This window comes from Triturus cristatus, chromosome 6 (assembly GCF_964204655.1).
Source record: "Triturus cristatus chromosome 6, aTriCri1.1, whole genome shotgun sequence".
In the NCBI taxonomy this organism is placed as follows: Eukaryota; Metazoa; Chordata; class Amphibia; order Caudata; family Salamandridae; genus Triturus; species Triturus cristatus.
This window is the reverse complement of record NC_140589.1, coordinates 760,701,580-760,726,756: the sequence shown is the minus strand read 5'-3', so window position 1 is coordinate 760,726,756 and position 25,177 is coordinate 760,701,580. Positions and strand designations below refer to the sequence as shown.

The 25,177-nt window shown below is 42.5% G+C and overlaps 1 protein-coding gene across 2 annotated transcripts in view; it reads right to left on the bottom strand.

The window, feature by feature from the left end:
- The window catches only part of MCM9 (minichromosome maintenance 9 homologous recombination repair factor), a 325,876-nt gene that overhangs the window by 98,998 nt on the left and 201,701 nt on the right, over window positions 1-25,177 (bottom strand). For both annotated transcript variants that reach the window (XM_085611281.1, XM_085611283.1), the window contains one exon: window positions 8,866-9,040. In XM_085611281.1, coding sequence (XP_085467407.1) covers window positions 8,866-9,040 — 175 coding nt within the window. The remainder of the gene's footprint in view (window positions 1-8,865; window positions 9,041-25,177) is intronic.

Here is a 25,177-nt window from a genome sequence, read left to right as displayed (position 1 = left end):
AGCATGATGTACCAGTCCACTCCTCCTGCCCTCCATTGCCCAATTCTATGGCCCATCATTGACCTCCTGCTTAGCCTCTGTGCTTAGCTTGCTGCCCCTATTCTCCTTCCCCCTGCCCTCCGATGTCTTTGTGCATGCCCCTGCTCCATCCTTTTTGCCCACTATGTTCCATGGACCTGCCACTCCTATCTACTCTGAGTGTTCTGTTGAGCTGCCACTCCCCTCCCACCTGCCTAGCATTGTCAGATGACTGTAACCTGTCCCTGCCACCTCCACCCTGCCTGTCCACATGCCATGCCCATATCCCCTTCCTCCTGTCCTCCATGCTCCATTTTACTGCCACACCCTTCTGCCCTCCCTGATCTGTTGTGCTGCATCTGCTCCTCCTGCCTGCCCCGCGCGGTCTGTTGTGAGGCCCCTTCCCCTGAACTCTCTTGTCTGTGCCCAGGTCCTGACCCTCCCTTTTATCCTCCATGGTTCTTTGTGCATGCCCCTGCACCCTCCTTCTTGCCCATCATAGCCATTGTGCTGCCACTAACCCTCCCGTTTGCCATGCATGGGCTTCTGTGCTGCCATGGCCCTACAGAAAGAATTAAGAAAGCCATTACAGAAGCAGTGGAAGAAGCATTAGCTAATGGCTGGATTACTTCACTAGAAGCACTGTTTTTGCATACCCCACATCCGGTGATGCCATACTTTTATACTTTACCCAAAGTACACAAAACCCAACGTCCACCACCAGGAAGGCCCATAATATCGGGCCAAGGATCACTACTAGAACCTCTGTCTACTTTCGTAGATCATTTTTTGAGGCCATTGGTAAAAGGTATGCCTACCTATCTACAAGATACCAAGGATGTCTTACGTTTACTACCCACAGTGGATTTTGATATCGAAAAAGATTTTTTAGTATCATTAGATGTAGAATCATTGTATACATCCATCCCACAAGATGAAACTCTTGACACCATCTTCTCCATCCTGAATGATACGGTTTTGGATTCCATCACTCCTGTTCACTTCATCATGACGCTTGCACATTTGGCTATGAAGAAAAAAAAAATCAAATTTGAAGACACTATATACCTTCAAGTCTCAGGTACCAGCATGGGAAGCATTTTTGCTCCCAGTCTAGCCAACCTATACGTACACTCTTTTGAACAGGAGCATGTACTCAATCATGACAATCCCTTCCTTGACTCAATCAGATTATGGAAGCGCTACATCGATGATATTTTTGTAGTATGGTGCGGAGATCTGTCTTCGATCTCTTCCTTTTTACAGTGGTTGAACACTAGAAACAACTTCTTAAAGTTCACAGTTGAAGCCCACAAAGAAAAATTGTCTTTTCTGGACTTATCCATTTTTACAACTCCAACAGGATTGGAAAGTGAACTCTATAAGAAACCTATGGCTCGTAATTCTCTCCTCAGATACGACAGCCAACACCCTAAATCTCTTAGAGACAATCTCCCGTATGGGCAATTTTTGCGTGTAAGACGTAATTGCTCAACACAAGACAAATACCAGAGGCATGCGCAAAACCTAACTGAACAATTGATTGAGAAAAAGTATCCAAAAAGTTTGATTAAAAAAGCTTTCAAACGGGCCTCCAACAACAACAGGGAGGCTTTGATAGAACCTCCTTTTGAAAAACCTCCGATGGACCGGCTAACCTTTGTCCACACTTTCAGTACTTTAACTAATGGGATTCAAAAGTGTGTTAAGAAACATTGGCGTCTTTTAAATTCATGCAACGAAAAGATACAGTTACCCTTATTTTCTTTAAAGAGAGGAGTGAATCTTAGAGACAAATTGGTTCACACAAGACCTCAAGAAGACAGACCACGTCAAATTGGTACATTGTGGGATTTACCAGCGGTCCAGGGACACCACCCTTGTGGTACATGTTCAATCTGCCCACAAACTAAACATTCTAAATCTATAGACATTGGCACTAAGACACCGTGGGAACAAAGGACTTTTACCAATTGTAATAGTGAAAATTTGATTTACCTGATCGAATGCCCGTGTAAATATCGATATGTAGGCATGACTACCCGCAAAGTTAGACAACGGATGCTTGAGCATAAGAGTACATTCAGATGCAAGAAAACAAACACCAGGTTAACACGACATTTTCTTGAGGCCAATCACCAAGCCAACGATTTCACTTGGACGGTTCTAGAAAAACCTTTTGTACCGTCTCATGTCAGTGATATATCTAATTTTTTGTTCCGTAAAGAACAAAGATGGGTCTTTAAAATTCACAGTGATTTAGAAGGCCTAAACGATGACATCCCATGGTCTTCCTTATAATGTACACTTTTTGCAGTTTTGTCTTTAGATTCTCTTAACTGCAAACATATGCTCATCAGCGAAAATACTGTAATGGCATGTATTTTCATGCCGGTTTTGTAGTAAGCTAGTCGGTGTGGTGCAGCTCCATCTATCACAGACCTAGCACAGATAATTGAGGTTATTTTTATACCCATCCGATCAGCATGCTACACACGTGGCGGACCTCACAATGTTTTATAGATTCAAGTGAATGCACACATAAAAAAAACACATAAAATAAACGCTTACTCAAACTAAACGCTTATTTGTTTTCCATCCTTTCCAATGAAGCTTTGAATAAGGCGTTATTCTTAAGGAAGTGTTCAAGATATTAAGCTATGGACCTTTTTTACATATACCAGCCTCTTGAATAAACAGTTTTTGGATTTGTTAAGTTTCTCCCACTGTCATGATCGATAAAGCTAACATTTTTCAAAACTACTACTTCCCAGTTTGCACACGTCATTTTGTAGTTTTGGAACGTTACTATACACTGATTGGTTACATATTTTCTGCCGATGACGTCACACGATGGTCATTGGTTGATTGATTTACACGCAATTTTGCGTGCTTCGCTGTTGTTTAAATGACCGCGATTCAGACCTTCCGTTACCTCCCAAACGGCTCAGACATATCTCGAGGTACCGACGGAGAGGTAGGCGAACGTGTTCTCTGTAATGAGTTTTGTTAAGAACTTGTCGCGCGTTCTGTTTTAGAGCGATGGATTACTAGTCCGTGATTGAGTCTCCTTTGGGTTTCGCCCGTAGCTTACCAAATGGACAGTTCATTAATATCCCTAGTACTGTCACACATTTGTAGAGCTTGCCTACATAGATTTGATTACAGGCACCGTAGTTTTTAAGCAAACAGTGTACAACTGTAGAGATAAAGAACGGACGCCCGAACTACCTTATATATCGTCTTTCTGTTTGATGAGTTGTCTAGCAGAGTGTTTGAACGGATGTCTTGTTTTTCTGGATCCCAAATGCGATCCTTCAAAACCAATGATTTTTGGCATAGTGCTAACGAGAGATCTCTCTCATCTATAACCATATTGTCGCAACCCTTCCCTCTAATTTACAGGGCGGGGCCTCCCTTAACCTGAGTCAGTACCGGGTGAGGTGAGGCTTACTCCTCGTGCTAATCAGGTAAGCGCTTGGAGATATGTTATTGGTCTTGTTCAATATATACTATCAAATCAAGAGAGTGAATGATTAAACTTGCAGTTGTGTTTCCTTTTTGTGTACAGGTAATTCATATATACCGATCGCACGAAGAGTTATACACCACGAAGGTTGTATTTTATGCACTTATTTTTTGTCACATTTATTGTTGCAGTAGCAATACATGTATGTTATAAGATCCTGAAGAAAGCCATTTGACCATTGGGTCAAGAAGGCTGAAACATGTCGACCGTATTGACACACAGCCTATTTGTTAAAAGCTGTTTTTGCACCAATTTTTATTCAAAGGATTAGTAGGAATATCTTGAATAAAATTCCCCTTTTTTCCTCTAAATCCTTTTTTAAATTTTCACGTTTCTGCACTGCACCTTTCATATATCATTTCTGATACATTTTTTGACTAAACCAGTGATCTTTGCTGTCTTCTTTTTTCCCCTTCCCGGGTTACATTCAGGTGATCTGGCTGACACCTACACCACATGGAACACCTCTTTTTGGAGAGGTTTATAGTGGTGGGAAGGATGGATATCCAGATAATGATACTGACCAATCACTGGTTGTTGATGGAAATCCTTCATAGTCGAACAGCACTTTAAAGCTTCTTTCCTGCCTTTTGCATGTTTTCTATTTGTCTCTCTTGAATGTGCAGACCACCAGACTTCCTTGGTTTATCTGCCATGGCCCCTCCCACCTTCCCTGTGTGGTCTGTGTGTATGCCACCATAGTCTCATTGTTGCTCTCCATGGTGTGTCTTGTTTCTAGTTCCCATCCTGCCTGACCTCCATGGTCATCTTGCTGCTCCTGCCCTGCCACCTTGCCCCCAGCCCTCTGTTTCCATGTGCAGACCCCCTATTCCCTCCCTCCTGGCTTGTCTGTTCCATTGTAATGCCCCTGATCCGTCCCTCCTGCCCTTTATGGTCTGTTATGCTGCAGCTTTCTCTCCTGTCTGTCCATTATGGTCAGCTAGCTACCATTGTCTCTTTCCCATCTGTTCTCTGTTGTCCATGTGCATGGCCCTGTCCCCTCCCTATTGCTTTCTATGGATTGTTGTGCTGCACTCCCGTCCCGCATGCGCTGTGTGGTGTATTGTGCTGCTGCAAACTCTGATGCCTGCCCTGTAGGGTCAGTTTGGTGCACCTCTCCATGTCCCTCCTGTCCTCTGTTATCCGAGTCCATGTCCCTACCCCAATTCCTCCTGCCTACCATGATTCAATGTCCCATACTTGCGAACATTTTGAACTTGGTAAGAGGGAGATTTTGAAAAAAAAAACGGGCATTTTGATTTTCCCCTTTGAGTTACATTGAAAAAGAGGAGATTGTAGACAGGAGACAGATCAAATAAAGCCCATTTGAGCTTAATAACATTGGACGTTTCCTGGCTGAAACAGGTCTGTTGGCATGTATGGTTGTACTACCACTGCCTCTTCCTTCTGCCCACAATGGTCTATTATATTGCCACAGCCTCTCTTGCCAGTCCTGTATTGTTGGTTTGTTGCCCCTGCCCCCCTTTCCACTGCCCTCCATAGTCTGTTGTGCTGCCACTGCCCTTCTTGCCTGCCCAGTGTGGTCAAATTGTTGCCTCTGCATTCTCCTACCTGCCTTCAATTTTCAGAGTCCGTGCCACTGGCCTCTGCCTCTCAACAGTATCCCAATGAAGAACTAGATTGCTAACATTCTATATTTATTACAAAAGTGTGGAACGCCTGACGTCATCTTGATGTAATCAAAACTGTAATACCTAGAGTATTTCCTTTAGAAATTACATATATGAGAGGGTCTTATTTGCATCAAAATTATGGTTAGTGCTCTAAAAAACTAAAATGAGGACATATTTTCTGAGTTTTCAAATAGCGACAAAGAACTTTTAAATTATTTGTAATCTTTATGTTTTGTTATCCAGTTGACCACTTGATTAAATGTTGCACCTTGGCGAGAGGATGTGGTGTTACTTCCAGAGCTGCAGACTTTGCAACTGGGGAACCAGGGTGGAGTTTCTGCTTCAGCTCAACATTCTGTGATTGTGGTCAAATCACTTAATCTCCCCATGTCTACAATCAAAATGAATTTGATCTTGTGTGATGTAACCAATGCTTATGTAAAACATTCCAATACCTGACAAGTCTGCACTATATAAAAAAGCAAATACACAAAAAATAAGTGTTTTGCACACTTCTGTAATTGGGCTACATGTGGGCTACATCTGGGTGATATTTGTGCTGCATTTAGGCTCTTTTGTCTCTGGTGGCCATCTTGGGAGATTTATTTGTTATGAAGTTTCCTAATTTCCTCATTTACTGCAGTCTCCTCAGTAGGAAATGCTTTCAGTTTTTTACTTTGATTCCATCAAGAAGGTATGCAGATATGTCACACATTTGCCATACATTCTGAATGTTAGCACTCTAGTTGCTCATTAGATCACTGTAGTAAAGCTACTGCTCACCACGGAAGTCTGCTGCTGGTATTAAAAGTGCATGTTTCAGTCTGCATATCAGAATTTTTTAATGAAATAGAAGAGGATTTGAGAAGTCACTCAAAATCTGCCCTAATCTTTCTTTCTTCAGCACTAATCATAATTTCTATGGCAAAATGGACCCCCTCATTGAGTTCCTTTTTAAATTAAATGTTTTAAGTGTTACCAGTTTATTCCAATCAAGATGGCTTCAGGTGTGCCATACTTTTGTCATAAGTAAGACAGTAAGCGCTCTAGTTGTTCGTTAGAACACTCTGGGACATTCTGTCATTGGGCTATACTTGGGCTACATCTGGGTGATATTTGGGCTACATTTGGGCTCTTTTGTCTCTGGTGGCCATCTTGGGAGATTTATTTGTTATGAAGTTTCCTAATTTCCTCATTTACTGCAGTCTCCTCAGTAGGAAATACTTTCAGTTTTTTACTTGGTTCCATCAAGAAGGCATTCAGAAGTGTCACACATTTGCCATAAATTCTGAATGTTAGCACTCTAGTTGCTCATTAGATCACTGTAGTAAAGCTACTGCTCACCAGGCAAGTCTGCTGCTGGTATTCAAAGTGCATGTTTCAGTCTGCATGTCAGACTTTTTTTATGACATAGAAGAGGATTTGAGAAGTCAAAATGTGCCCTAATTTTTCTTTCTGCAGCACTAATCATAATTTCCATGGCAAAATGAATCCCCTCATTGTGTTGCTTTGTAAATTAAATGTTTTAAGTGTTACCACTTTATTCCATTCAAGATGGCTTCAGGTGTGCCATACGTTTGTCATAAGTAGGACTGTTAGCGCTCTAGTTGTTCTTTAGAACACTCTGGGAAGCTGCAGTAGAACACAAAGGAATCAACTGACAGTCTCTGCCCTTGTTGGATGTACATGTTTTACTGAGAATGTCAGACTTCATTCTCACATGACTGAGAAAGATAATGTGAATTTACAGAAAATATGCTCTCAGGTAGCTTATAGATCACCTTCCAAACCTCTGTGGGAAAAGCATGAGAAAATAGTTTTCTCTCAAACATGATTCATGATATCACAGCAGAAGGCTTTTTCACATGGTAAAATCACCTTAGACCACACCACAATTCCTAAAATGAGTATGGTACCATCAACAAATGATTTATAATGTAACTAAAGTCTTAAAACCTTATATTAACTGCAATGCTTTTTAATGAGGTGCTATCATGTATATTGGTCCTAAGATGGCTGCCAACACTTCTTGGATGAAGTGCTGACAGCCAATCAGATCTCACGATGAGATGTGTAGTTAGGCTCCGCCCAGATATATATGTGATTTTACTTTTGATTTTCTCAGGAACTACTGAACGGATTTACACCATTTAAGCAAAAGGCACATGCCTGACCTGAGGACTACCTCTTTGCCAAATTTCAAGTAATTCAGTTCAGCCGTTCGGGCTGTACCTTCGACTAAAGGTCCTATGGGAAAATGCATGGGGAAAACGCGTTTTGGGACCCCCCTTTTTTCTCAGCCCCCGCTTGACGAATCACCCCTAGGTGCTGAGCATAGAGCCCCATCAGGTTTGAAAATTTCACGAAGATAAGTCAACCGGCGCCAAAGTTATTCAAAATAGAATTTTCAGATTTCCTATGGTAACTCGGTCCTAACTAGAACTATCTACTGGCGACCGCCAGTAGATAATACATATATATATATATGTATATATATATATATATATATATATATATATATATATATATATATATATATATATATATATATATATATATATATATATATATATATATATATATATATATATATATATATATATATATATATATATATATATATATATATATATATATATATATATTATTTTTTTTCTCTCAGAACACTTTTATTAAATATTTGCAGGTAAAGCAGACAATGGCACACATCGGTACAGGTGATACATATCTAATGACGCAATGTAGTGATCCCTTTAACAGGGTTGCAATGACAACCGTAGGGAGCATATATGCATTCCTCAGCCTAACTGCAACTAGAGACATGGTTAAGCGTAAAAACAAGCAGGGCACGAGCAGTTCTAGAACTGGTATCTGTAGCTCCCAGACGGGAGGTGCATCTATTGTATGGAGCGGGCATCAAGCTCTCCCATCCTACCGGAGCCCACATCAGGCATACACAACGGTCTAGTACCGCTCCTTTCACACACAGTAGGAGGAGCGAGAATCGGTGAGGGCAGGGGCATCTCTGGCATGGCTTCAAAAGCAAGGCAGATGGGGAGGGAAGTCACAGCTCGTTACACGAGCCTCCCTCCTCAGGTTCCTCAGAGTATATATGTATGTATGTAAGTATGTACATGGTATTTTTATAGCATGCACATGGCCTGAAGACAGCAGAGCATTTCACAGTGTCAAAGTCAAGCGTAAAGTCATCAAATTATAGGAGCTATAGATGGGTTGCGGACAGTTTATGCATTGTAATGGAGTGTTCTTTAAGGAGGTGACTTTTCAACTCGTCCCTAAATTGGAGCAGCATTACGGCAGACCTGATGTATATGGGGATGTTGTTCCTGATCCTGGGTGTATAGAAGGAAAAGGCCTTCTGACAAGGACTACAGATTAACACTAAACTAAAAGGCAACAAAGGATAAAACATCAAATAAATTAGTCAGAAATTAGGAGCATAGTGGTTAGCTCCTGAGCAAAACACTTGAGATGATCAGCTCTACAATGCTAAAAAGTACATTAGTAAAATAAGTTGTGCTGTCCGTCATGGTGACATTGTGTATTGAGTTGGCATTAGCCAGGGCCTTGACTAGTTGACCTGGATTTGGATCTGAAACCTCATGTTATCCCTTGAAGACTGTGGAGGGTATTAAAGACTAGGCTACTGGTAAAAACTCTTACCCAGCTTTCGCCACACTTATGGTTTGCTGCTCCATTGCTTCGTGAATGCTCGTCCTGTCATGCTCCTTGATGCTATTGAACTCATCAATGCAGCATAGTCCTCCGTCAGCAAGCACCAGTGCTCCAGCCTCCAAATTCCACTCTCCCGAGTCTTTCACCGCTGTCACTGTCAAACCTGTAGGAATATATATCAACACATGACAATATCGGAGTATAGTGTGTCTATCACCACCTAGATCTTAAAACCCTACAGATAGATTGACCTTACGCTAACATTGATGTAGAAAGCAGCAGATGCACAGAACCAACACATTGATATCTTCAAGCTCTTTAATGGTCACTGAAAATCAGGTTCAGTGTCAAAATTATGAGTTTTACAATTAAGGATGCTGGCAAATGTGTACAACTCAACCTCTTACAATAGATAGCACAACACCCCTCCACAGGAGCCTCCAAGTAAATTATGCTCTCTCAAAATTAAACCCATTAAGCCGTGATTCATGTCACAGGGGGAGTGGCAGGAGGTTCTGTGTCAAGGCCTCTAGATTTCCTATAACAAAATTTTTAAATGCCTTGAGATTTTACAACATCATTTTAGATGTTGAGAGGACAGTTTAGTGATCCGTATGTAGATAGAGAATTGCTCCTTATTACCTTGTTGATTTACTTCATATGTATCATTAAATGTATCTATTATAAATATATAGCTTCCCAGATAAGGTCTTTTCTTTTCTGCCCTCGATCTCCATGATGCTTTTCAGTGATGGTCCTTCATTTTACTGGACCCAAGCTATGGCGTAGACTACCAATGCTCCTTGATCTTTCTTCATCGCTGGTTGTGTTTAACAAACAACAGAAAGACCATTCACTTGATATAGCTTTCACATATGTTTGGTAAATATTGTGCCTTAGGTCTCATAACCTGACAGCACAATGTGCCTGGTTGAGAAAGACTACTGTAACCTTCCAGTGGGTATACAGACCACCCATTGCTTACCATAGGATGGCTTTATTTCACACTCATTTGCATGCTGATTAATCCATGGCTTGCCATCCCCTTCTGGCAATTTGTCCCACCCCTTGAGCATAGACTCTTTATGATCCTTCTGATTGGCTGACTTAAAGGGTTATTTTTGTTCTATTTTATGCATTTCACAGTGTATGAAAACACAAGCTTTGGCACACAACGTTTTTATGGTGCTGGAGGGAATAGCCATCTGCTGCACTTTTTTAGCTAGCATATGAAACAGATGGTGTACTTAGCATGACACGTCTTGTGGAATTCCATAAGCCTAATATTTGAAAAACAAATCAGGCCATTTACAAAGAAAGAATTTCAATGTACAGTTTAGAGATACCATAAGAAATGTGTTTGCTTTTCCTCTAGTATTTTGATTATTTTTGTAATTTTACTTTTTTTAACAATACTTTACAAACATGTGCATTATAAAGGCGAGACCTGTTGTTTTTCTTTTGCCATTCTTGCTTTTAAGAGGTTTTTTCACTTGTCCACATCTAATTTTGCACATATTATCATGTGTATGACACAATTGGAAGAAAGTGCTAGATACATTTAAACAAATAATAAACAGAGTAACAATATGAGGAAAGCCTTACTGAAAAACATATATTTGTGAGAAAATTGATGAAAATGTACAAATGGTGGGATGCTACAACTCTCAGAAAATAATTAGACACTCAACATACATGTTCCAAGCCTTGAAAAAGCACTCAAGGGCTGAAACACGTGGTGTTTATGAATCGATAAATGCTCATGAATCTAGCAGTACATGTTGGAAACTTTTCAAGCGAACATAGGAGCTAAAATTTGAGAATGAAAAACTGAATCCATATTCAATATATTTCAGACCGAGCATGTCTTTGTTTGTCTCCATTAAATCCTAGTTACTGATATCCTAGTGATTGTTATATGAAGTTGAAGTACCCGTACGGGAGGCAAGGCTAGATATTAGCCAGATAGCTGGAGCCAGAGTCTGGGAAGCCCTGGTCAAAAGCTTAAAACACCCAGAAACTCAGGAGGAGAATAACACATCGCATGGCACTCCCCCCACATTGCCAAATTCACTCTACACCACTTTACTCAAAACCAATGCCCGCCAATCGACTCTGCACCACTGCAATATATGCTACTAGACTCTATGTTACTGCACTCTACGCCATTGTACTCTGTTACAGCACTCTACACCACTCTATTCTGCGTTGCAGCACACTATACCACTCTATTCTACTCTGCACCTCTGCTCTCTATGCCACTCTACTCTGCGCCACTGCACTCTACTCCATTGCACTCCACGCCACTCTACTCTACACCACTGCACTCTATGACACTATTCTGCAGAACTGCACTCTCTGCCACTGAACTCTATGCCGCTCTACTCTGTGCAACCCTATTGTATGTCACTGCACTCTACTCTGCACCACACCACGCCATTCTATTGCACTCAATGCCACTCTGATCTACTGTGCACCACTGCACTTTATGACACTGCACTCAATGCTATTCACTCTACGCCTCTCTACTTTAAAGATATGAAGCAAATGGATAGTTGGGGAAAGCCACAGCTGCACTACCCTACTATACACTACAGTGTTGATGATAAATATAGTTCAAATTGCCCACCTCTAAGGTCCACTATCCACAGACCATATACGTTTAGACACCAAATTCATTTAGCAGAGAGGCAAAGTAATAGCAGAGTAACAATAATGATGGTACATAATGTATTTCAAAAGACAAGTATACAAAAAGAAAAAATAGGTTCTTTTAATTTGTTGTAGCAGAGAAACAGCCAACGCGTTTCGCCCAACAGCGGGCTTCCTCAGGGCAAGGATTGGAGAGTAGTCCGATCCAGTCCGAAACCTAACGTTTATCTCGACATCAACTTTAGATCACTTCGCGAATGCTCTTCAAACGTAGATCCCGGTCTACGTTTGAAGAGCATTCGCGGTTCCGTGTTCCCAGTACTCGGAGTAATATGGAGTCGCTTGGATAAGATTACTGATGCTCGGATAAGTATTCACCAATCGAAGTGAATGGTTTTGGCTACTTCTGACGTATGGAGAAAAGTATTTCTTCTATTTTGATTATGACCCATTGATGAACTTTCCGGTGGACTGATTCTCACTAATTGGGACACTTGAGGAGACCTTTTTCGCTCAATAATAAAGTGATCTAAAGTTGATGTCGAGATAAACGTTAGGTTTCGGACTGGATCGGACTACTCTCCAATCCTTGCCCTGAGGAAGCCTCTCTACTTTACTCTGATCCACTGTACTCTATCCCATTCTACTACATACCACTGCACTCTTTGCCACTGCACTCTACGCCGTTCCAGTCTAGGCCACTTTACTCTGCACCGCTCCACTCTACACCGCTCCACTCTACACCACTTCACTCTACACCACTCCACAACACTTCACTCTACGTCAATGTACTTTACGCCACCTCTCTATACCAATTCACACAATGCGGCACCACTCCACGCTTGACACTCCCCTCTACTCTGAAACAATCTCCTGTACGACACTGCACTCTATGCCACTGAACTCTACGCTACATCACTCTATTCTACACCTCTCTACTCTATGACTCTCCGCTCCACCCTGCATCATTATGCTCTACCTTGCAACACTCCACTCTACTCTGAAACAATCTACTCTTTGCCACTGAACCCTACACCACTGTACTCTGCACCTCAGCACTTTACGTTATGCCACTGTACTCTAAACCATTGCACTATACGCCAATGCATTCTACACCACTTTACTCAAAACCAATGCACTCTGCGCCACTGAACCTACACCAACTACTTTGTACCACAGCACTTTATGACACTATACTCTACAACATTCTACCCTATGCCACTGCGCGCCATGTCACTCTACACCATTGCACTGTATGTCACTGCACTCTATGCCACTCTATTCTACTCAGCACTACTGTACTCTACGTCACTGCATCACTATACTTTGCATCACTCGACCCTGCACTCTGACACTCTACTCTGCATAACTGCGCAACTGCACTTTACTCTGCACCACTCTACTACACTCTATATCACTGCACTCTACGTCACTGCACTCAGCGCCTCTGCACTTTACCCTGCACCACTCTACTCTATGCCCTCTTCACTCTACGGCACTCTACTCTACGCCACTGCTATCTACCCTGCACGGCTCTACTCTTTGCCACCGCACGCTTCATCACTGCACTCTACACCTCTTTACTCAAAACCAATGCCCTCTCCGACATTGAACTCTCCGCCAATTTACCCTGCACAACTCTACTTTACGCCACTTCCCTCTAGACCACTCTACTCCACTCTGCTACACTCCACTCTACGACACGCCACAATAATCCACTCTATGATGCTCTACTCCATTAAACTCTGCTCCACTGACACTCTACGTCACTCCACTCTACAGTACTCGGCTTCACTCTATGCCATTCTACGACGCTACTCCACTCTACGACGCTCTACGCAACTCCCTCTATGCCACTCCATGTCACTTTACTCCACTCTATTCTATGACACACTACTCCACTCAATGCATATCTACTTCACGCAATGCCACTCTACTCTACAACACTCTACTCCACTCTACGCAACACCTTCTACGCCACTCCACTCTGCTCTACACCACTCCATGACACTGTGTCACTCTACTCTAAGATACTTTTCTCAACTCTGACACTGTACTTCACTCTGCACCGCTCAACTCTACACCCTTCCACTCAAAGACACTATACTCCCTTCACGAAACTCCACAACACTGTCTGCTACTCCATGACGCTTTACTCCTCTCCATGCTACGTAACTCTACTCTACTCCATAACACTCCACTTTACAACACTCCAACCACTCTCCTTTACCCCACTAACGTTTTTCCATGCTACACAGCAGCTACTTTGGTGTACAACGTTGCTAAAACATATTTGCAAAGCTAATTGTTCTTATATAGGTGAAACCTATTGGCTTTTCTAATGCCTGTTGTTCTTATCACAGTCCATGCCTCTAAGCCAATAAAGCTGGCACACATGCAAAGCCAGATATAAACTGTCTGTGCACTGATGAAACTAGGCAACAAGAGCCTGCAGAGAGAGTGCATGTGTGCACCTTTAACAGGACAAAAAGCAGTGTCTGCTAGGTACACGTGACGTAGGAAGTGGAGGTTTACTTTCAGCGATGACCGAGTGCCCACACGCATATTGGAACTGCTGTCCCACATCCAGCATCTACGATAAAGGTATTGCCTCACATATTGTATTTTTTCTCAGCTACAGTATACAACCTAGGCTGCTTCTGTTCTCTATGCAGCCGATTCCCTCCACTACATGCACCAGCAACATGCTATCACCCAGGTGCTATATCTTCAGTGCAACTGCTAAACATCAGTTCTACTGGTTCAGCCCACTGCACTAATCTGGTTCAGCTTGACAATGCCGTTTTGGGCCCAATTACTGGGGGAACATGCTGTTTATAATGTCACACATGTTCCCATCGTAAATATTATGCACCCTACCTTATGGGCAGCTAAACGTGCTTAGGGGTTACTTATTTAATATTTACGATTAGGTTTTCCTACCTGTCAAAATGATTTTGACAGGTCTATGCAGCACGGTTCACGTCGCTTCCATCAGGATATACAGAGTAGACCTGAAACCATGTTTCCACTGCAGCTATAGTGGATGGCACAATAGATATTGCAGTCCACAAGTTACCTTTACATGCCATGGCTGTATTTCTGCACAAATATATATTATTATATATAATAAATTATATTTTTTATGGTAAGTTTAAATGTGCCAATTAGGTTTTAAGTCAATTTCAACATGTTTTAGGGGTCAGACCACAAGCATTGGATGGCAGGTCCCAGTGTTCGAGTTCAAGATTACCATCAGGTGAGTCCCAAACAAAATAAAAAACTGAGAGTGACCAATCAAAAAGGGTTCACTTTGTGACAGTTCTCTATTATTTCTATAATAGTAACTCCTAAAGTTGGGTACGGGAAAGCAATTTCAGTGACAAGTCAGGATTTCCAAAAGGGTTTGATAAGTGGTGTTGTGTCAGGCATCAGCCATGCTGCACCATGATCACATATGACCTGGGAGCCTACTGTGGTAAATAAAACAGAAGGCACAAATGTTATGTTAATCAAGAAGAAAAAAAAATCTATTCTAGCATGCATTGGAGAAGCAATAATAAGCTCTTTCTTTCTCTCCTATATGCGGAGCCCTACATACGTCCAATAAATCCATGTCAGTTATAACCTGCAAAACGGGAGGTGGTGCATGCTGACAGTCGGGGTGGTCTATAGATCTTCAGTAGGGTGCAAAATGGCATGAAAGTTGCCCACTATTATCAAATGTCCTCTTAATGGTCGGACAAAATTGAAAACAGGTCAGCGGAGAACCGGTATTTTCCTGCACCCGAACTGTATATGGAAAATATTGTAAAGGATCTTAGGAATCAATTGAGCCCTAATATCTTGCCCGCCTTACCAATATATTTACATTCTACACGAACGTCAAGCAGTGTCTGAGAAAAATACTAACCCCATCATTTTATTCACGCTTCAAGAGTAGAACTGGGCTGCAATTGAGCATAAACAAGGTGCAGCCATTTTAACAACACCTTCATTTTCACGGGAGAATTAAGACCATATTTAAGGTGTCTATCGACAGGTGATACATAATTCTCCAAGATCGTAAATGTGACCATGCTTGCAGCACCACCATGGAGGACTCCCCTCCCAAGATAAACCTGTGGAAAAATGACATGATAGTCATTATTGTAAAATATGTTCACTGAGCCCCCCGCGAGAACGTGTCATAACAACCTATGCTCTGCAATACAGTGTGACGTTTCAGGACAAACAAACATGAACTGTGAAGTATCCAAACAAATATGATTAACATTAACAACCGTTTACAAATATAAAGACATTTACATGAAGATAGTACCAAAGCGCACCTATAAATCTTTGTGGCAAGCAACTGAAAGGTGATATTGGTCTCATGCCGCCCCTCCCCCCAACATTTTTAGGATGTATCTAATGACGAAGCATGACTCCAACTGAGCTTGTTGTCTATGTACAGTTCAAGTAAAAATAGTAATAGCATGGGTCGAACAATTATATTTAGCCCTCTTGAGGTGATTCACTAAGAGATATGGATGTGCACTGTAAGAATATGCATTATTAGCTGAAGTGGATGGTAGTAATCTTAAACTAATAATGGCACTGTTCCTTACTAGATGCAGTAAGGTCTCAATAATTTAAACCTGAGCTCAACTCTTGGTAGCTGTAGCACAGAGCAGACAGGCTCATCTTAGGACAAACGCTTAAAGCCAGTACCAAAACAGTTAAACAGTAGAAAACACAATAGAATTACAATTTCACTCCAATTTACTGAAATAGAGATTAATTTAATGAGAAAATAGACATAAAAAACACAATCTGGGAAAAGGAACCAGAGATATGATTTTTAAAGTTTTAGGTGTTTCTAGCGCCAAAAAGTACAAAGTTTAACTGTGGGTATCTGATCGTGCTAGACCGGGTTAATGTCAAAAAACTTAAAGCTGATCGCGTTGGAGGTAGGTTCGGATACAGGGACCAGATCCATCTGGGTGAAACGTTTACCTTCTGACTTTGTTGTTTTTCTGAAAGAAAGGCCTCATCAATGAGGGTTGCAGCTGGTTGGTGTGCAGGCTGGATCTGAAGAAGAGCTTGTCGATGGCACCCAGCTGAAGTGCAGGACCTAAGTGGGACCCTCGGCTCTGGCGGAAATTTGAGGCTCTCGGTCTCGAAGGTAACAAAACACAGAGCAGCCTAAGTCCAAGCCCAGGGTGTCGTTATCGTCGGGGTGATGCTCAGCATTGGCCACAGTGAAGTCCTCCGTGATAGGACTAAGAAACTTGTCTGGATCCTTTTTGAAACGTAAACTGGTAAGTTTAGTCCGACTGGCAGTTGGACACTGGCAGCTGCAGCTCGGCGGCAATTCAGAGGAAGCCACTGGTTCTTTTGGCAAAAAGTCCAGAAAAACTTTCGATTCCTGCAATTTTGATGGAGAGGAGAGTACATTCTAACACCAATCAAAGGTCTAGGACCTTTTGGACACCATTGAATATCTCAGAAACCGCCTGCAGGGCCAGGGCAAATCCAATCCGAACTAGTCAGCTGGGCTCAGCAGAGATTTGTGCTTCTTGCATCTTATGTGTTCCCAGACCTTAACAGGAAGCTAGCCAACTAGCCAGTGGATTCCAGCCTTCTGCCCTTGGTACAAGTGGGAGGCTTATTCAGCCCTTGGGGTTTATTTCCACGGGCTCAATGGCAGGTGAAGTCCTTTTTTTGGTATTCCACAGATCCAGAGGTGTTTTGAAGAAGGTATTCAGGGATGCCATATTTATGCCTGGCACCAGCTTGTGGGTGGTGTAAGCTTGCTAGCTGATAGGGAGTAAGTTCTCAGGGGCAGCCTTACCACTTTCACATCACTTCCTGAGGTGTTGTACCTTAATAATCCCACAGTGCTCTGTTCTGCCAAAATCAAACATGACAGAACCTTTCTTACCCCGATCAGAGCTATGAGCAAACCCCTGTAGTGTGTCCAGGGAAATAAGAAACTACCCCTGCAAACCAGTTCTGAAGCAGGTTTTTTTACCACAGGGATTGGTGTCACTTTGACTACTTGGACAATGATAGGGGAAGGGCTGCGTGGAGTTACATCTGCCTGTTATAGGGGATGCTCCTTTGAAGTTTGTTCAGTTGCTGGGCACATCCCCCAGACCATCCCGTCAATACGAGGTCACACCTCATCCTACTCAAGGCCCTTTTGTTCCCTTTCCTGGTAGCCACTCACACCTACTTGTAAGGGGCCAGCAGACTGCCAGGTCAGGCCTGTTCAGCTTGAAAAGGCTACAGGAGACTATATGCAGGAAATGTCGGATTTTAAATTAAAAATTGCCTTGACCATTAATTTGGATTTTAAATTATTATGGATCCGAGTCCTTAAATCATTGTTCTACCTATTCTTAAACTAAAATAATGGATTATACGGTATAATGTAATTCTGTGCTTTTCTATGGGGGAGCCAGTCTTGCCTCAGTGAAAAACAACGTTGGAGATTTTTCACTGCTAGGACATATAAAACGTAAGCATTCATGTCCTACGTTTTAAATACCATGCACCCTGCCCTATGGGCATTTAGAGCCTACCTAAAGGGTTACTTATAAATATTAAAAAGGAAGATTTAGGCCTGGCAAAAATATGTATTTTGTCAGGTCGAATTTGTAGCTTTAAAACTGCACACTCAGGCTGCAGGAGCAGGCCGGAAGACATGCTTTGCCTCGTCACTTCCGTGAAGACACAATAGGAACTGAAGTCCACTAGCAACATTAAACTTACAGGTCCTGGGGACAGTGGGTACCATATACCACGGACTAATAGTAAGCTAAATAGGCCAATCAGGATTTTTAAGCAATTCAACAATTTTGGGGGGCTCAGAGGATATCACTGGGGTGTAGTTGGAAGGGTGTACAAAGTCCAAAAACCAACAGCATCAGTTCGAAAGATGTGGGTGAGCATACAAAAGAAAAGGCATTTTCTTATATGGTTTTATCAAATTTATAAAAGATCAAGCTTAGTATTAGTAGCAAAGAAAAGTAAACAATGCTTTAGTTCAGTGCAAGCTACTATGTTTTGAAACTCTTGAATAGAACTAACTTCAGAATGTTACTGTTTTGGTTTTTAAGGAAAACAATATGGCTGCCCCAGCAAACTTTACAAACATAGGAGGGCTGCTGTTAGACATTGCATCCATTGTTTTTAGTCAGAAATATTAAGCTAGTCATAATGTATTAAACAAGATATTGGTATAGCATACAGAATTCCGGACCTTCAGCTGTGTAGAGATGGAACAACATTAATGAAGAACTACCAAATCAGCTTATCATATGGGTTGATAGAATTTGCCCATAATTACACTTGTTGCAAAAAGTAAAAGTATCATGGCCAAGGGTGAGAATGTTAGCAAAGGTGTGAAATATTGATTTAAACAAGCACAATCTTGCAACATACGGGAAAAAGTCAGATTATAGAAAGCAACCAAACTTGGCTTTGATGGATTTCATAAGTAATGTAACTCAACTAAGGACTGTGGAAATATCACGTGCCTCAATTTCGGGCAAAATGTCAGAATTTATTCTGCTGTGCCGAGATTGGAGCCGTACCACGCCCCATATTGAATATACTGATTTGGAATCCTATGGTCAATCGATTGAAGCATTCTGCTATTCATGTATATCTGAACTATAACAAAAAGCTGTGATAAAGTGTAACACAGCGAGAAAACGTGTTAGATAAAGAAAGATAATATTTCTTCAATTTTGCGAATTGTAATTTATACAATTGAAAATGTAGGATTGGAATAAATGTGCATAATTTACAATAATTGGAACAGTATCAGGAAATTCCCTTTTATGTTGCCTCAATCAAAAACACTGTAATCCTACCCTTATTGCCACTTGTGAAGGAATAGCAGTGCGCAGGCCTATATACCTTAAATGCTCTAAATATTACACAGTCCTTTACGGTTGATCCTTGGTAAACGCCACACTGACACCTCAGTCACATTTAAACTAATCTTGGAGGGACATTTGCCGCCCATTATTTGGCACGAATAACAGCTGAAAGCAAGGACAGCAATGGCATTATTTTTTTTTTCTTACATAGTACCACTGAGTCTTTGTACTGTACTGTTATCCACCACAGTTTTTGGAGAATGGTCACCTGTTGCTTTAAACTCTTAAATGACTTCACTTTGCTGGCAAGCGTCTTGGGCTGAACTAGAAACCTTGTGCCTACCTTTGTGATTCCCTCCACCTCAGCGTCTCTGTTGCTGCCCGAGTCTCCCTCCCGCCGCCGCATCTGCTATCCCCGCGGCCGCTGTGTGGAGGGAGACTACAACTCCCAGGCTCCCCGGCTCCCCACAACCGGAAGTTGTCACACCATCATCCGCGCCTGGAGGCACTTTAAAAACGACTCTGTCCCCGGTGGAGCGGGTGCTGGCAAGCGTCTTGGGCTAAACTAGAAACCTTGTGCCTACCTTTGTGATTCCCTCCACCTCAGCGTCTCTGTTGCTGCCAGAGTCTCCCTCCCGCCGCCGCGTCTGCTATCCATGCGGCCGCTGTGTGGAGGGAGACTACAACTCCCAGGCTCCCCGGCTCCCCACAACCGGAAGTTGTCACACCATCATCCGCGCCTGGAGGCGCTTTAAAAACGACTCTGTCCCCCGCGTCTCGGGACCGCGCGTGGGCAACGCTGGGCTAAGCCCGGGCAAAGGGCGGGCCGTCTGGGGCCGTCCGGGGCAGGCCGTGGCTGGGCTGGGCCATTCCACTAAATCATCCTTTACCGCCCTGGTTGAGAGGCTGATCGTGACCCTGATATTCTGAGAGCGCTCCCGCACTGCCTGCTCACAGGTGATCTACTTATAACTGGACATTCTGCCTTTAATAGTCATTGCTATTACCATCCTGTACTGTAATATCCCAAAATTTTGATTTCAGTTCTGTGTTACCACCGTTACTGTGCTCAGGGATCATGACCTCACGCGTTACTAAGCCCAGAAAATCAACGGTGGGCGGTTCAGTGAGGGGGACCTTAGATCTCTTCATAACTAGAGCAGCCTCAGCGCTGGAGCACGAAATAGCTATCACAGAACGACGTCTATCTTCTGAACCTCTGTATAAGAAACGTTCCTCATTGGGTAAAATTCAAAGGGCTATTACACCTCCCCCTAATAAAAGGAACAAAACAGATCAAATACATGACCATATTACACCCATGGAGCCACAAGATTCAATTATTTCAAATCACAGGGATGTAGAAGATTTACATTCTACTACAACTCCCGATGCTATTAGTGTCGATCACGCTTCAATTACATCTATAGATGACCCTAATGGTCCAATATCCCATAAAACACGGGTGCATCCAGCACAGAAAAATTAAAAGAATAAAAGTGGGATCACTCAGTCTAGGCGGTCTGTTAAACTTTCTAAGAGGAAAAACACCCCTCTAGTTAACTCTAATCAAAGAACGGAGAATATCATTATAGAAAGTTCCCCCACCTCGCCTAAATCATTAAAAGAACTATTAGGCTCTATGGAACTACTAGTGAAAGCATTAATATTGCCACTTATAGAGAGAGTAAAAAGAATGTCTGTTCAATTGGAGTCCATGGAACAAACTATTATAACCAATACTGAAGTGATCAGGGCTTCTACTACAGTTACAGACCCAAATACAACGGTCCCTAAACCTCCCCAAGAACGAACGGGTGATAAATCATCCACTCAACATTCTCTAGTAGGGAACGAAGCTTTACCAACGACACCCTGGAATCATAATAACCTTAGTATCAGACCTAGCGTAGATCGAGATGCGGGGAATGACAAGATTTCCAACGATCAGGAGAAACAATATAAACTTACGAGTAAACCTCTCCCAACTAATGACATGATAAGGGGTAAACAACAAATAATAGATCTCCCCCCAGAAGCAGCTCCTTATGTGGTGGTACTGACAGGGGTTCCGGAACTAAAGGGACCAAGGATTGAAGGGCAGCAGGAACTAAAGAACAAAGTGATCCATTGGTTAGGCTGTAATAGACCCCTGCCGGCCCACATTGATGGAGAAATTCTCAACGTAAGGAGACTATGGTGGTTGGGACATAGACCCAAGGATATCAGAGGTGACCTTATCATTATCAATTTTAGAGATAGAAATGTGGTTAGACACATGGGAGACTGGCCGAGGGAGTAGGGAGGAGACGCAATCTCTACTCGTGATTTAACTTACTTTTATCCCCAATCTATGTTGTCCAAATCTGACAGAGCCTGTCCCCGACTTGGTTACACTAGAGAACTACCTAGATATAATGTGCCTATTTTTTTTTTTTTTTTTTTTTTATTTCAAAAGTTTTTATTGGTTGTTACAGCATAGACATATATAAAGCAAGTCCATTAGTGTAATATGAGTCATAAATTGACGAATCAAAATTACTGTACGCTACAGTACATCATAGTAAATGTCAGTACAAAAGTACAACAGTAGAGCACGTATCACATACTCACAACAATTCAGTAACAGACATTGTATTTCAACAGCATTTTACTCATTCATTAAGGACAATTATTTACGGTGGCTAGGAGTGCAATGAAGGCAGTCGGGCAGCATATGTTGGTGAGTCGTGGACGGTGTGTGGGCCCATCTAAGGTGGCTTACGTGTCGTGAAGTAGTTATCAAGAGTCGACCATAGTTTTCTCGTGGCAGGACGCCACGGTGTCTGAAGGAGTGTAATATTGTCTGCTCCACGTAAGCTAATTATCCAATTTAACCACCCTGCGTAGTTGGCCTTGCTGGTATCTTTCCAGTTGCTGAGGACTGTCTTAACTGCAGCCGAGAGGAGGAGGTCAAGTAATGCCCTATCATCTGCATCAAGGGATGGGTGCTGGGTGAACCCGAAAACTAGGTAAGGGAGCTCTTTCACCGGTGAGATGGGGAATAGCTTTGAGATCAAGTCGAATATATTCTCCCAGAATTGCGCCACGCAGTCGCATTCTAGGATGATGTGTGATAAGTCACCCCCCGCGCGTTTGCAATTCCAGCAAAAGGCATCTGGGGAGAGGTTGTGTGCAAATAATCGTGCAGGGGTCCAGAAGGCTTTGTGTAAGAGCCAGTATTTTGTCTGTGATAGTGTAGGGCTGATTTTGTGTCTCGTGCAGGATATCCATGCGTTGGTCCAATCTGAGTCTGTGATTGGCCTAGATGAAAGGTTATTCCAGAATTGTGTGATTGGGGCAGTAAGGCCAGATTGTTGGGGACGGCTGAGTTTATAGAGAAAGGAAACCTGGTGTCCTAGTCTGTTTAGTCTGGCAAGGTATGGTGGGAGTGAGGGCGGTGTCGGGGAGAGATTGAGTTTGGACAAAGCCGTTTTTACGTTTAGGAAGTTATAGAATTCAATTGGTGCAAGATCGTATTTGATTTGTAGGTCGCTGAAGGGAATAGGGTATTCCCCCGCGTACAGCTGGTGTGGGAACAGTATGCCTTTTTTGATCCATGTCTCGTTGTGCATGGGCTTACCCTTGTACAGAATGTTACGGTTGTCCCAAAGGGATTCCCATCGTGAGCCCCGGATGTTGATTTCTAGGATTCTATCAAACTTTAGGAGAGCAGATTTTGTGTTATGAAATATCGATTTAGAATGGGTCAGTTTGTTCAGGTTGGATGAGAGGGCCGCGCTAGGGGAGATACCGTTAAGAATTTCCTCCTCAATTTCTAGCCATACTGGGGTGTATTCAGGTGAGGGAGCGAGCCAGTGGGCTCCTTGTTTGGCTAGGAAAGCGGTCTCATATCTCTTAAAGTCTGGTAAATTGACCCCTCCCGCGGATTTGTCTAAGCGAAGCTTTTTTATGCTGATTCTTGCCCTTTTCCCTTTCCATAGGAAATTAGAGATGGCCATGTCTAGTTTGTGATAGAAGTCTGGTGTGAGGGTTAGTGGGAGCATAGATATGAGGTAATTAACTAGAGGTGAAATCATCATCTTGATGGTTTCCACCCTACCCCACCAAGTGATGAAACGGGGGGACCACCCCTCTAGTTGCGTCTTGATTTTATTTAAAGTGATTTTTTCATTTCGATGGAGGGTCTCCATGAGGGAGTCACCAAACTCGATACCTAGGTACTTCACAAACTCTGGTTGCCAACATAGCCCTGAGTCTCCCAGCACCTCTTTGGTGGTTAAAATATTGAGTGGTTTGACCTCAGATTTATCCCGGTTGAGTTTGTATCCTGAATGGGAAGAGTAACTAGCTATGGTGGACATTAGTGCAGAGATTGAAGATTCTGGTGATTCCGTTACAATCAGGATATCGTCCGCATAGGCGGCGAGTTTGACGCACTTATCCCCGAATTCCACACCTTTGATGTTATCATTTTTTTTTATATGTGCAATTAGGGGCTCCATTGCCAAGAGGAAAAGTGAAGGGGAGAGGGGGCAGCCCTGTCTAGTCCCTTGTTCTAAGGGAAAGGCGTCCGACAATGAACCGTTTATAGCAATGCGTGCGGAAGGTGACCGGTATAGGGCCATAACCAAATCAGTGAAAGTTTCTCCCAGATTAAAGGCGGACATGCAGCTCTTGAGAAAAGACCAGGAGACTCTGTCAAACGCCTTCTCTGTGTCGAGGGTAATGGCTACGGCCGGGGCTGCGAGCATGTTGGCTTTTTCAATGACGTGACAGAGGATCCTCGTATTATCGTTAGACATGCGCTGTTTCATGAAGCCTACTTGTGATGTGCTGATTAGCTTTGGGAGTTGTAAATTTAGACGTGTGGCGAGGATCTTAGCATAAATTTTGCAATCTAAGTTAATTAGGGAGATTGGCCTGTAATTTTTGGTTAGCAGAGGGTCTTTACCATCTTTAGGTATGACTATGATGGTAGCTTCACTCATGGACTTGGTAATACTTTTTGTTACGCTAAAGGATTGGAATAGTTTTAGGAGAGTTGGGCTCAGGGAGTTTGTGAGTTCTTTATAGAAGCTGGCTGAGAACCCGTCAGGACCCGGTGCTTTCTTACATTTAAGCGTCTTAATGGACGCTGATATTTCCTGAAGGGTAATCGGAGAGTTCAGTGTGTCCTTATCAGTACCGTTTAGTTTAGGAAGACCCAGTGAGGTTAGGTACCTGTTACACTCTTCCGAGTCAAAGTCTAGGTTATTTTTGTACAAGTCTTGGTAAAATGATTTGAACGTATTAAGAATTAGATTCTGCTTTGTTTGGATGGCATTGTTGCTATCTTTAACTGAGGCAATGTTGAATTGCTTATTTTTATGTTTTAGATATGATGCTAAGATCTTCCCAGCTTTGTTGCCCTCACATGTTCTTAGAGCCTTAAACTTATTGATCCAGACCCCTGCCCTTCTGCTGAGTATCGAGTTGTATTCATATTTGAGTTTGGTGAGGTCGTTTAAAATATTCGAGTTTTGGAGATCTGCTATATGGGCGGTTTCCAGCTTTTTGATGTTGTCTTCCAGAGTGGACAAGTCTTTGTTTAGTTTTTTGTTAGTTTGAGCTCGGATGCCTATTATTACTCCTCTCAAAGTGGCTTTGAGTGCCTCCCAAACACTCGCTATGTCTGAGTCGGGGGTGTCATTATGTTTGAGGTAGTCAAGGATGGCCTCCTCGATTTTTCGTTTGTTTTCTGGCTCGGAGAATATTTCGTCATTGAATCTCCA